The 15,000-nt window shown below is 41.7% G+C and overlaps 1 protein-coding gene across 1 annotated transcript in view; it reads right to left on the bottom strand.

Moving 5' to 3' along the window:
• LOC143277799 (uncharacterized) overlaps positions 1–15,000 on the bottom strand; it is a 45,396-nt gene that overhangs the window by 29,049 nt on the left and 1,347 nt on the right. The window contains exons 2-5 of the mRNA XM_076582702.1: positions 13,832–13,932; positions 11,832–11,891; positions 4,012–4,083; positions 2,160–2,275 (exon numbers count right to left, since the gene is read on the bottom strand). Of these exons, the coding sequence (XP_076438817.1) occupies positions 2,160–2,275; positions 4,012–4,083; positions 11,832–11,891; positions 13,832–13,932 (349 nt within the window). The remainder of the gene's footprint in view (positions 1–2,159; positions 2,276–4,011; positions 4,084–11,831; positions 11,892–13,831; positions 13,933–15,000) is intronic.

Below are 15,000 nucleotides of genomic sequence, written 5' to 3'. Positions count from 1 at the left end.
TGCACATGGGACCTCGGTTTATCGTCTCATCCGAATGACTAGCGTCCAGACCACCACTCAAGGTCTAGTGGAGGGGCAGAAAATATCGGCGGCCGAGTCGTGATTCGAACCAGCATGCTCAGATTCTCTCGCTTCCTAGGCGGACGCGTTACCTCTACGCCATCGCTCCACTCCTTTTCGAAATCTGCGTCCATAAGCGCTCTCAGGTTCTTACTGCTTCAGCACCAGCCAATGCCTGCCAACTCACTCTGCATGTATGAGGAATGGGAGAAGGGGAGGGAGGGGGGGGGGAACTCAGAACTCAGAACTTTTTTTATTCAAGGATTAAGATTTTGGTCATGGCCCATCCTTCCAACCTGTCCTTTGCTAATCTACATCAGTTACAATAGCACATACATATTTCTTCTTCTTCTTCTGCGTTCACTCGTATGCACACGAGTGGGCTTTTACGTGTATGACCGTTTTTACCCCGCCATGTAGGCAGCCATACTCCGTTTTCGGGGGTGTGCATGCTGGGTATGTTCTTGTTTCCGTAACCCACCGAACGCTGACATGGATTACAGGATCTTTAACGTGCGTATTTGATCTTCTGCTTGCATATACACACGAAGGGGGTCCAGGCACTAGCAGGTCTGCACATATGTTGACCTGGAAGATCGTAAAAATCTCCACCCTTTACCCACCAGGCGCCGTCACCGTGATTCGAACCCGGGACCCTCAGAATGACAGTCCAACGCTTTAACCACTCGGCTATTGCGCCCGTCATACATATTTAATGAAAAGGGGAGAAATAGAGAATTAAAAAGATAAAGAAAAACAAAAGTCCTGCAGAAAGAATATGATAAAGCACAGACACATGCACACACTCACACACACACACTCTCTTTTCTTCCTGAATTAAGTTAATGATGTAAGAATGTCGCACTGCATGTTGTAATCGTGTCAGTATCATATGTAAATTTATTGCTATTTACGCTTGTATTATTTCTGTTGTTGTTGTTGTTCTCGGTAGAATTTTTGTGTGTTTCTTGTAATTGTTTATTTCCATATTATCCTTTCCAGACCCCCACTTCCCCCATTTCTTCCTTTTTTAATAATAATTAAAAAAAAATTTCTTCTCTTTTTTTTTATGAGGGCAGGATGTAAAAAAGCTGTATAAGCTTATTCTTTTACCCTCAATAAAGATCATTTTGACTTGACTTGACTTGACTTGACTTGACAGATTGACAGAAGGATGAGGGAGAGAGAGAGGGGAGGGGGGGGGGGGAGGGAAGGGGAAGAGAAATGCGTCATCAGTATCGACAACCCCGGATGACTAAAGCCACATTGTTGTTTATCATCAAATCCACCTACGACACTTGTAATTAATACTTAAATGGCAACAACCATCACCAACATCACTTATACAACTGCTATTGTCACCATCATGCTGGAATGAAAGGAATAAATTCATGCATGCACACAAAATAGAAGAAAATGAAAGAAATCAAACCAGAAAACAAAACAAAGTGAATGAAAAGAAAATAGGACACACTAAGAACAAGACCAAAACAAGAACAAGGAGAAACAATAAAAACAGATCCAATAAGTTCGACACAGAAATGCCCTCATTGTTACGAGATGCAGTTTGTAGCTTTCTCTTTCGCGTTAACTCTCTCCATATGAACGGCGAAAGAGACGACGTTAACAGCGTTTCACCCCAATTACCATCATCAAAATATTGCAAGCGGAAGGCTCTTATACTGAAGAGGTGAATGTTGACAAAAGAATACCACAATTCTGACGATGGAAGCTAAAGGTTGGGTCATTCAGACACCCACTGGACATCCGAGGGGTCTGTGTCAGAGGAGAAGAGAGCACTGGCCGTACTGAGTGAGTTAAGTGCCCCAAGCTCTTAAAAGAGAAATGGGCACAATACAAATAGTACAATATCATTATTATTGATTATAAATACCGTAAAACTGCCAGTACCTTTGTGAAACCATCAACTCCTGTCACCCCCAAATCCTCAAAATTCCCTGGCAAGGGGAGAGCACTTTTTTTAAACAGAATTATCTGGCACTCAACTAGTTAAAAGTCATGACGATAAACATGAATCAGGAATGAGAAAAAACAAAAACAAACAAAAAAAAAAAACCCATTTAAACAACCTTGCTTACCACAGCAGAACTGGTGGGCTGGGCATACTGATACTGGGCCAACTGGATCAGCTCAGCATGCTGTTCTGATACCGGTACCGGTACCGGTACTGGTACTGGCACTGTCTGCGTGGGACCTGTAGTGGTCACACAGCACAGGGTTTGCTGGACTGACTAGTGATTTTGAACCATCAGTCTATAAACACCCTCAGGCTGGCATCAGATTTATTGCATGTGCTTGACTATGTGTGAATACATATCTATGCGTACATAACTACATGCATGTATATGAATGTGTATTGTGTGTGCGTGGGTTTATGTAAGTTTGTGCCTGCCTATGTGTGCGTATGTGTTAGGGTAGCTGTCAGATACACATGTATGTTAAAATGTATGTATTCTGTGTGTGTGCGTGTGTGCGTGTGTGTGTGTGTGTGTGTGTGTATGTGTGTGTAGTCACATTTTGGTGTGTGTATGTAACATAGATAAAATGTTTTATGTTAACAAAAGCGTTTTTGTAAAGCACCTAGAGCAGATTTCTGGATAGTGTGCTATATAAGTAACCATTATTATCATTATTATTATAAATGTCAAATGCATACAAGATATATCTAAAACAAACAAAAGTGAGTGCAACTTTTTAAAATTTACTGAAAAAGATACATACATAAATTAAATTGTTAAAAAAAAAAATCAAGAGATGATTCAAATTATAACACAAATACACACACAAAACAAACAACACATACAATGGCTCGCATTTACTGATATATGTACACGTACACACACCAACACATACACAAATGTTGTCTCGTTCGTCATTTATCAGATGGGTACACAAACGAAACAAAGAACACATTAAATGACTTGCATTTACACATACACACAAACACGTACACACAAAACAAACAACACATTCAACAACTTGTATCTACTCGAACATGTCCACGTACACACATCAACACATACACACACAAAACAAACAACACATCCAACAATTCGCATCTACTGAGTACTCAGATATGTCCACGTAAACACACAAAACAAAGAACACATTCAACGACTCGCATCTACTCAGATACATGTACACACATACACACAAACACATACACACAGACAACAAACAAGGCATCCAGCAACTTGCATCTGCTCAGATATGTACACACATACACACAAACACATACACACAAAACATACAACATAAAACATACAACACATCCACCAACCCACACCTGTGCAGGTACACACGCCAGCACATACACATATGTGTAGTGTTGGCCAAGTGGTAACGCATGCGCCTGGACAACGAGTGAACCTGAGTGTGCTGCTTTGAATCCCACAGTCACCCCCGAAAGCGGTGTATGGCTGCCTACATGGTGGGGTAAAAACGGTCATACACGTAAAAGCCCACTCGTGTATATACGAGTGAACGTGGGAGTTGCAGCCCTCGAACAAAGAAGAAGAAGAAGAAGAATCCCACAGTCGCCAGTATTTTCTCCCCTTCCACTAGACCTAGAGTGGTGGTCTGGATGCTAGTCATTCAGAAGAGACGATAAACCGAGGTCCCCTGTGCAGCATGCACTTAGTGCAGGTAAAAGAACCCACGGCAACAAAAGGGTTGTCCCTGGCAAAAATGCTGTAGAAAAATCCACTTCAACAGGAATACAAAAAAAAAAAAAAAAAAAAAAAAAAAGTACACACACAAGGAAAGGGTGGCGCTCTCACTGTAGCGACGCACACTCCCTGGGGAGAGCAGCCTGAATTTCAAACAGAAAACAATCTGTTGTGACAAAAAGAATGATACGATACAATGCAATGCAATACAATACAATACAACACACACACACACACAAAACAAAGACCCCCCACCAAATACCTGAATTCTGCTGAGGCTGCTGTATAAAACTGGAGGGTAAAGGGTTCTGCAGAAGATGCACCTGGCTGGAACCTAGACACACACACACACACAACCTTTTAACTTCTGTAAAATGTTTTGAGAGGCGTGAAAGCACTAATATAAAAGCACTATAATTTGTATCATCATCATCATCATCATCATCATTATTGTCCAACATCCTCTGTGCAACTGTAAAACATGCACACACACACACACACACACACACACACACACACACACACACACACACACATGTATCAACAAACATGTAGTTTCACGGATATGAAAGCACAATCATCATTGTTGTCTTTTTTTTTTCTTTTTTTTTTTTTTTTTTGGTGCGCTTAGAGTTGACTGCATCAAGATTTTGCATCTAATAAATATTAGTAGTAGTAGTAGTAGTAGTAGTAGTAGTATTTTTATGTACTTATCTATTTTTTTTATTTATCTAATTATCTATTTATTTTATTATTCTTATTTTTATTTTTTTGTTATTTTAATTTATTTTATTTTTTTATTTTTTTTCTTAAGGCCTGACTAAGCGCGTTGGGTTATGCTGCTGGTCAGGCATCTTAGCAGATGTGGTGTAGCATATATGGATTTGACTGAAGGCAGTGACGCCTCCTTGAGCTACTGATACTGATATTCTGTGCACATTCTTTTTTTTTTTACCCTTTCTTTTTTTTTTCTTCGAACTGTGTTAGTTACCCACATACACAAGGAGGAAGTGGAGGAGGCGGCGGGTTGGCGTTGTTGAGAGGGCCAGGAGTAGAGGGCCCAGAGTGTCAGCGACTCGAATGCGATCGCGCCTTAATTTTAGCACGACTGCCCAATCGAGCTACATAATTATGTGACCTGGTTGGAGACATAATTTGACAAAAAACAAGAACGCCAGAGAATCGACAGACAGGCAGATAATACGAAAACACTTAGCCATATGAAGAGCACAGGAACAGGAGTCATGATGGCTGCTGGAAAAAGAGGGCGCTAGCTAACGGGACAAAGGGGAGGTTACCTACTTCCTGGAGGTTATCGGCCGTAGTTGCTTTCGTTTTCTCCGCAGAGGCGGATAGTAGTTTGCACAGGACAGGAATGTCAGACCCCTGCCAGAGTCTGCACTAGTTGGGTCACGGTTAAGTATGTGTAATTAAAACACATTTCTTCAACCCACAACCAATCATCAGCAGGAAGGTGGTAGAATGGTTAAGACATTTATCTGTCAATACAGTGTCTGGGACGGTCGGGGATCGAATCCAGTTTCACCCTTTCTCCCACGACTTGACTGGGAAATCAAACTGAACATCTAGTCATTTGGATGAGACGATAAACCCAGGTAGGTCCCCGTGTGCAGCACACACTTGGTGCACTAAAACAGAACCTGTAGCAACGCAAGTGTTGTCCCCTAGCATATGTGCAGACCTGTCAGTGCCTGAACCCCCTTCGTGTGTATACGCACGCAGAAGATCAAATACGCACGTTAAAGATCCTGTAATCCATGTCAGCGTTCGGTGGGTTATGGAAACAAGAACATACCCAGCATGCACACCCCCGAAAGCGGAGTATGGCTGCCTACATGGCGGGTTAAAAACGGTCATACACATGATAAAAGCCCACTTGCGTATATACGAGTGAACATGGGAGTTGCAGCCCACGAACGCAGAAGAAGAAGAAGAAGTAGTCCTCTGGCAAAATTCTGTAGAAGAAATCCACTCTGATAGGTACATAAATACATTATATGCATGCAGTCAATGCCTGACTAAGTGCATCAGGTTATGCTGCTGGTTAGATATCTGCCTAGCAGATGTGGTGTAGCATGTATGGGTTGGTCCGAAGGCAGTGTCGCCTTCTTGAGAAACTGAAACCATTATCATTATTATCATTATTATCATGATCATCCCCATTGTCATTATTCAATATCCTGCCTGCACTTATTTAAAAAAGAAACTGTTTTACCCAGGTACACATTCTGTCAATGCACATTCCTGATTTCGTTCATTGCGCTACCTGCACAGAAATTTTGTGACGTATTAATTTTACATCTGATCTCACTCACAACAGAGTTGTCTGCATGAAATTCAGGCTGCCCTGGCTTGGGAGAACACCTCTCTATAATTCATCGCCAACCTTTTTGAAAAAAAAAAAAAAAAGTTATCCTGCCTGCAGGTACATGGGTGTTTAGATCCATACTAAAATGCATGGATTCTTCTTCAGAAGTTTCCCTGTGATAACATTCTTGGGTTGTTTTTCTTACATGCACTAGTTTCATAAGCATCACCCCCCTACCCCCGCACATATATACAGATAACGACACAAGTTTATGACAGCGTAAACATTTGCAGAGTACATAAATAACCCAAATCTGGAAACATTAGGGCTTTTCCTTGAACTTTTAGGTAATACATGTGCTTCTAACAGATTCTAGAAATGCACAGAGAAGAAAATGCATGGTATCTTCTATAGTTTCTTAACATCATGGACATGTGTGACAGAGATTCAGATTCAGATTCAGATGTTTATTCAGATAAAGGCCTTGGTCCCACACTGAAGGGGCTAATACAAAAGAACATAATACATAATTTTCATTAACAAAGGTAACAGTTAACAGACATAAGGTCTGCAAACGAATATTAAGAGACTGCAGTGCGCAGCCTCTTGCTTGCTTCATAAATATACATAGCTAAATTAAAAAGAACTGTCTCATTTCTTGCTGACAACAACATATTCAGCCTAAAATGACATGGTTCTGCATAATACTTCGAATTAATTAATTTCACTCTGAGATCATGAAAAGCAGGGCAACAAAACAAAAAATGGATTTCATCTTCTTTAGCCTGATTGCATAAGCGGCACAAAAGTTCCTGTTCTCTTACGTTTCTGTATCTAAAACAATGGCAAGCAATATCAATGTGTGACAGAGAGACTGTGAGAGAGACTGAGAGAACATTAAGATAAAGACAGAGGTAGAGGGGAAAAACAGTGAGACGAAATGAAAAGATAACTAACAGCAAGAGAAAGAGAGTGGGAAAGAAAAAGGGACAGACTGAGTGAGAAGGTAACAGCAAGAGGAACAGAGTGGTAAAGAAATAGGGACAGACTGAGTGAGAAGGTAACACTAACAGCAAGAGGAACAGAGTGGTAAAGAAATAGGGACAGACTGAGTGAGAAGGTAACACTAACAGCAAGAGGAACAGAGTGGTAAAGAAATAGGGACAGACTGAGTGAGAAGGTAACACTAACAGCAAGAGGAACAGAGTGGTAAAGAAATAGGGACAGACTGAGTGAGAAAGTAACACTAACAGCAAGAGGAACAGAGTGGTAAAGAAAAAGGGACAGACTGAGTGAGAAGGGAACACTAACAGCAAGAGGAATAGAGTGGTAAAGAAATAGGAACAGACTGAGTGAGAAAGTAACACTAACAGCAAGAGGAACAGAGTGGTAAAGAAATAGGGACAGACTGAGTGAGAAAGTAACACTAACAGCAAGAGGAACAGAGTGGTAAAGAAATAGGGACAGACTGAGTGAGAAGGTAACACTAACAGCAAGAGGAACAGAGTGGTAAAGAAATAGGGACAGACTGAGTGAGAAAGTAACAGCAAGAGGAACAGAGTGGTAAAGAAATAGGGACAGACTGAGTGAGAAGGTAACACTAACAGCAAGAGGAACAGAGTGGTAAAGAAATAGGGACAGACTGAGTGAGAAGGTAACACTAACAGCAAGAGGAACAGAATGGTAAAGAAATAGGGACAGACTGAGTGAGAAGGTAACAGCAAGAGGAACAGAATGGTAAAGAAATAGGGACAGACTGAGTGAGAAGGTAACAGCAAGAGGAACAGAGTGGTAAAGAAATAGGGACAGACTGAGTGAGAAGGTAACACTAACAGCAAGAGGAACAGAGTGGTAAAGAAATAGGGACAGACTGAATGAGAAAGTAACACTAACAGCAAGAGGAACAGAGTGGTAAAGAAATAGGGACAGACTGAGTGAGAAGGTAACACTAACAGCAAGAGGAACAGAGTGGTAAAGAAATAGGGACAGACTGAGTGAGAAGGTAACACTAACAGCAAGAGGAACAGAGTGGTAAAGAAACAGGGACAGACTGAGTGAGAAAGTAACACTAACAGCAAGAGGAACAGAGTGGTAAAGAAATAGGGACAGACTGAGTGAGAAGGTAACAGCAAGAGGAACAGAGTGGTAAAGAAATAGGGACAGACTGAGTGAGAAGGTAACAGCAAGAGGAACAGAGTGATAAAGAAATAGGGACAGACTGAGTGAGAAGGTAACACTAACAGCAAGAGGAACACAGTGGTAAAGAAATAGGGACAGACTGAGTGAGAAGGTAACACTAACAACAAGAGGAACACAGTGGTAAAGAAATAGGGACAGACTGAGTGAGAAGGTAACAGCAAGAGGAACAGAGTGGTAAAGAAATAGGGACAGACTGAGTGAGAAAGTAACAGCAAGAGGAACAGAGTGGTAAAGAAATAGGGACAGACTGAGTGAGAAAGTAACAGCAAGAGGAACAGAGTGGTAAAGAAATAGGGACAGACTGAGTGAGAAGATCGATAACAGCAAGAGGAATAGAGTGGTAAAGAAATAGGGACAGACTGAGTGAGAAGGTAACACTAACAGCAAGAGGAACAGAGTGGTAAAGAAATAGGGACAGACTGAGTGAGAAGGTAACACTAACAGCAAGAGGAACAGAGTGGTAAAGAAATAGGGACAGACTGAGTGAGAAAGTAACACTAACAGCAAGAGGAACAGAGTGATAAAGAAATAGGGGCAGACTGAGTGAGAAAGTAACAGCAAGAGGAACAGAATGGTAAAGAAATAGGGACAGACTGAGTGAGAAAGTAACAGCAAGAGGAACAGAGTGGTAAAGAAATAGGGACAGACTGAGTGAGAAAGTGACAGCAAGAGGAACAGAGTGGTAAAGAAATAGGGACAGACTGAGTGAGAAGGTAACACTAACAGCAAGAGGAACAGAGTGTTAAAGAAATAGGGACAGACTGAGTGAGAAGGTAACAGCAACAGCAAGAGGAACAGAGTGGTAAAGAAATAGGGGCAGACTGAGTGAGAAGGTAACACTAACAGCAAGAGGAACAGAGTGGTAAAGAAATAGGAACAGACTGAGTGAGAAAGTAACACTAACAGCAAGAGGAACAGAGTGATAAAGAAATAGGGACAGACTGAGTGAGAAAGTAACAGCAAGAGGAACAGAGTGGTAAAGAAATAGGGACAGACTGATTGAGAAGGTAACACTAACAGCAAGAGGAACAGAGTGGTAAAGAAATAGGGACAGACTGAGTGAGAAGGTAACACTAACAGCAAGAGGAACAGAGTGGTAAAGAAACAGGGACAGACTGAGTGAGAAGGTAACACTAACAGCAAGAGGAACAGAGTGGTAAAGAAATAGGGACAGACTGAGTGAGAAGGTAACACTAACAGCAAGAGGAACAGAGTGGTAAAGAAATAGGGACAGACTGAGTGAGAAGGTAACACTAACAACAAGAGGAACAGAGTGGTAAAGAAATAGGGACAGACTGAGTGAGAAGGTAACACTAACAGCAAGAGGAACAGAGTGGTAAAGAAATAGGGACAGACTGAGTGAGAAGGTAACACTAACAGCAAGAGGAACAGAGTGGTAAAGAAATAGGGACAGACTGAGTGAGAAGGTAACACTAACAGCAAGAGGAACAGAGTGGTAAAGAAATAGGGACAGACTGAGTGAGAAGGTAACACTAACAGCAAGAGGAACAGAGTGGTAAAGAAACAGGGACAGACTGAGTGAGAAGGTAACACTAACAGCAAGAGGAACAGAGTGGTAAAGAAATAGGGACAGACTGAGTGAGAAGGTAACACTAACAGCAAGAGGAACAGAGTGGTAAAGAAATAGGGACAGACTGAGTGAGAAGGTAACACTAACAACAAGAGGAACAGAGTGGTAAAGAAATAGGGACAGACTGAGTGAGAAGGTAACACTAACAGCAAGAGGAACAGAGTGGTAAAGAAATAGGGACAGACTGAGTGAGAAGGTAACACTAACAGCAAGAGGAACAGAGTGGTAAAGAAATAGGGACAGACTGAGTGAGAAGGTAACACTAACAGCAAGAGGAACAGAGTGGTAAAGAAATAGAGACAGACTGAGTGAGAAGGTAACACTAACAGCAAGAGGAACAGAGTGGTAAAGAAATAGGGACAGACTGAGTGAGAAGGTAACACTAACAGCAAGAGGAACAGAGTGGTAAAGAAATAGGGACAGACTGAGTGAGAAAGTAACAGCAAGAGGAACAGAGTGGTAAAGAAATAGGGACAGACTGAGTGAGAAAGTAACAGCAAGAGGAACAGAGTGGTAAAGAAGAAGGGACAGACTGAGTGAGAAGATAACAGCAAGAGGAACAGAGTGGTAAAGAAATAGGGACAGACTGAGTGAGAAGAGGAAGGGAGTGGGGTAAAGAAAAAGGGACAGACTGAGGGAGACGATTACAGCAAACAAAACGGAAACACAGAAATGACGACATCACAGTCAGCATTCAAGGAGCACGGAGGCAGAATGGTTAAGACTCTCATCTGCCAATACAGTGTCCACAAGGATCTGGGTTCGAGTGCCACTCTCGCCCTTTCTCCCAAGTTTGATTTGAAATTCAAAAAGAGTGTCAAGTCGTTCAAATGTATTTGTATTTGTATTTCTTTTTATCATGACAGATTTCTCTGTGTGAAATTCGGGCTGCTCTCCCCAGGGAGAGCATGTCGCTACACTACAGCGCCACCCTTTTTTTTTTTTTTTTTTAATTTTTTCCTGCGTGCAGTTTTATTTGCTTTTCCTATCGAAGTGGATTTTTCTACAGAATTTTGCCAGGAACAATCCTTTTGTTGCCGTGGGTTCTTTTACGTGCACTAAGTGCATGCTGCACACGGGACCTTGGTTTATCGTCTCATCTGAATGACTAGCGTCCAGACCACCACTCAAGGTCTAGTGGAGGGAGAGAAAATATCGGTGGCTGAGCTGTGATTCGAACCAGCGCACTCAGATTCTCTCGTTTCCTAGGCTGACGCTTTACCTCTAGGCCATCACTCCACATGAGGAGATAAACTGAGGTCCCATGTGCAGCACTTGGTGCACTTAAAAAGAACCTATGGCGACAAAATTGTTGTCCTCAGGCAAAATTCTGTAAAAGAAATCTACTGTGATAGGTACACAAATATACATGTGTGCACTCAAGGTCTGACAGGCACACTGTGTTAATTAAGCTGCTGTCAGACGGGCACAATAGCCGAGTGGTTAAAGCGTTGGACTGTCAATATGAGGGTCCCGGGTTCGAATCACGGTGACAGCGCCTGGTGGGTAAAGGGTGGAGATTTTTCCGATCTCCCAGGTCAACATATGTGCAGACCTGCTAGTGCCTGAACCCCCTTCGTGTGTGTATGCAAGCAGAAGATCAAATACGCACGTTAAAGATCCTGTAATCCATGTCAGCGTTCGGTCGGTTATGGAAACAAGAACATACCCAGCATGGACACCCCTGAAAACGGAGTATGGCTGCCTACATGGCGGGGTAAAAACGGTCATACACGTAAAAGCCCACTCATGTGCATACAAGTGAACGCAGAAGAAGAAGAAGAAGAAGAAGAAGCTGCTGTCAGGCATCTGTCTTGAACAGTAGCAGACGTGGTGTAGTGTATACATGGGGGTTTGTCCGAAAGGCAGCGACACTTCCATGAGAAAGTGAAACTGAAAATGAAAACAGCGTAACAATGACCAAATGATACTATGGTGTTTCAGTGACTGATGCTTCCGTTACCTCCATCTGCTGCAATGGCCCCACGGTATGTCTGGAAGAGATGCATGGCAAACTGCTGATCTGAAACATTCACAAAGTAAAATCACTGGCGCACAGATGGATGTAGATGCAGACTGTTCAGCAATATCTTCTCTATCTCCCCCCCCCCCCCCACCCCACCCACCCTTTTTTTTTTCTTTTTTTTTTGTTTGTTGTTGTCCATAACACCTAGCTGTTCCTCTACTTTCTTTTACAAATTTTAATAAATGGTCATGTTCTAAAGAGTAACTGCATTATATCTATATATATATACACGTTTGGACTAAATGTTACAGAAGTATTCTAGACAAAAGAAACATTATTTGTAAGTTTACAAAGCAGCACAGATCTACGAAGAAGAAGAAGAAAGAAGGATGACAAAGTAGCATCTGATCTTGTGTATCGACTCCTATCTCATAACTTACCTTGAAAAACATGAACTCCCTTTAATCTAACTTCTAAGTTTAACAGCTAATAATAGAGATATTGTGTGCATACATTACATACTACATATGCATGAGCATTTTGGAGATTGTCAACACGCCATAATAATCTCTGCATGTGTAAATATTACACTGGCTCTGTAAAAAAAAAAAAAAACTGTGAAAGATCTGACAGGTGCAATAGCCCAGTGGTTAAAGCGCTGGACTTTCAATCTGAGGGTCCCGGGTTCGAATCTCGGTGCACCTGGTGGGTAAAGGGTGGAGATTTTTCTGATCTCCCAGGTCAACATACGTGCAGACCTGCTAGTGCCTGAACACGAAGGTTCACGCAGAAGACCAAATATGCACGTTAAAGATCCTGTAATCCATGTCAGCGTTCGGTGGGTTATGGAAACAAGAATATACTCAGCATGCACACCCCCGAAAACGGAGTATGGCTGCCTACATGGTGGGGTAAATAAAAACGGTCATACACGTAAAATGTTACATGTCTGTCTGAGTGTGTATGCGTGTGCGTCTGAAATCTGATTGAATGACACAGGAAACGAATGATGAGTGCCCAGTGGCAGCCATCAGTCGGCTCTACCCAGGTAGGCAGCCTGTGGTGCAAATGTCCCTGTGTATGTAAAGCGCTTAGAGCTTGGTCTCTGACCGAGGATAGGCGCTGTCTAAGTATCCACATCAATCAATCAATCTCCTCCTTCTGTGTTTGTGGGCTGCGACTCCCAGGTTCACTCATACACACAAGTGGGCTTTTACATGTAAGACCGCTTTTACCCCTGCCATGTAGGCAGTACTCCACTTTTAGGGGAAAAATACAAATAAATAAACAGATAGATAAAAGGAAATTTTCTATCTAAAATTACGTTTAAATAACATACTTGCCGTGACCCAACTAGTTCTGTCATTCCTGTCCTGTGCAAACTACTATCCGCCTATGCGGAGAAAACGAAAGCAACTACGGCCGATAACCTCCCGGAAGTAGGTAACCTCCCCTCTGTCCCGCTAGCTAGCACCCTCTTTTTCCGGCAGCCATCATGACTCCTGTTCCTGTGCTCTTCATACGGCTAAGTTTTTTCGTAGTATAAATAAAAATGTGTGCTGAACAACCACACTGTGTAACTCATTCAGATGAGACTATAAAACCAAGGTCACGTGTACAGCATGCACTTAGTGCACATTAAAGAACCCACAGTAACAAAACGGGCTGTCTCTGGTAAAATTCTGCAGAAAAATCTACTCCAATTTACTTGTGTACATGTGCATGTGACTGAAGCCTGATTGAGTAGCACACAGAAAACAAAGTGTCTAAAAGCAGCTGTCAGTCGGCTCTACACAGGCAGGCACCCTGTTGTGCAAATGACCGTTTTTGAAAAGTAAAGCACTTAGATTCTGGTATCTGACTGGTACAAGCATTGTACAAGTACAAAAAAAAAGTAAAATAAAATAAAATAAAATAAAATAAAATAAAATAAATAAATAAATAAATAAAAGGTCAGTATGTCCATGCTGAAATGCAACATATATGAAATGCACTACCTTCATAAACTCTCTTCAGGTCAGACCGTGAAAGCTGCACAGTGACCACAACTCCGTCCAAGTTGATGTCGATGGGTGTCAGGGTTTCCTGGTACGCCAACCTGAAAGACAGAGCTTTCCTGACACACCTTTCTAACAATCTGGACGACAAGACACAAAACCCTTCCTCCATTGATTAAAATTCTTAAATCTTGATCCAAAACACAAGTTTCAAGTTTTAATTATCCTTTCACTCCTATTGGAGTATGGAGGATTACTGCAAAATAATCTTTTCATGCCCAGAACAAACATTTCCAAATACACAACAATGTCACATAAAAGTTGAGAAAAGACAAATGTCTTTTAACTCCAAAAGTGTAGCTAGGCAACATTTGCACACACACACATACACACACACACACACACACACACACACACACACACACACACAGAGTTAAATTCAATGTACAACTGAAATTTGCTGTTGGACCAGGTGGTCTGCCTGAAAATTTTATCCGACCAGCGGAACACTTTTAATAATTTTTTTACATTCTGAAAAGAGGTGTCTGCTTCACATTTTGTTTTCATTTACAACTGAATATTGAAGCTGGGCTTGAACTACCCACCCATTCGATTGTCCAGGACAACCAAACCTTCTACCTTGCATGTGTGAGTAGGCAGGTTTCAACTTCACAGTCTGTGATGCGCTAACTTACCACTTTCAGGAAAAGAAAAAAAAATCTGAAAAATTAGAAATGAAGCTGGACTCCCAATTTTTTGTGTGTTTGTCGTCCAACATGTCTCCATACCAGAAAACTAACATAAGGAAAGCGGGTGTTTGCCTTTGATGGCACCCTTATCAATTAACCACCCCCACCCCCAACAAATTTTGAAAATGACAAGATACATGATTGTCTTAGAAAAATATTTCACTTCACTGTGAGTGTGATGGGTAATGTTCAATATATAATACAAAAGTTAGAAGACAATATTTGTGTCCTGCTGCCAACACTATTGCTCTTGTATACATGTGTATTAATGATTTACATTGCTCTGATATGTGAATTACCCTGGTGACCTGTCGGGTTTTTTTTAAGCCCATTAAAAGTGCAGACTTCTTCTTCTTCTTCTGCGTTCGTGGGCTGCAACTCCCACGTTCACTCGTATGTACACGAGTGGGCTTTTATGTG

Source organism: Babylonia areolata, chromosome 35 (genome assembly GCF_041734735.1).
Source record: "Babylonia areolata isolate BAREFJ2019XMU chromosome 35, ASM4173473v1, whole genome shotgun sequence".
NCBI lineage: Eukaryota > Metazoa > Mollusca > Gastropoda > Neogastropoda > Buccinidae > Babylonia > Babylonia areolata.
This window is presented reverse-complemented; position numbering and strand designations above follow the sequence as displayed.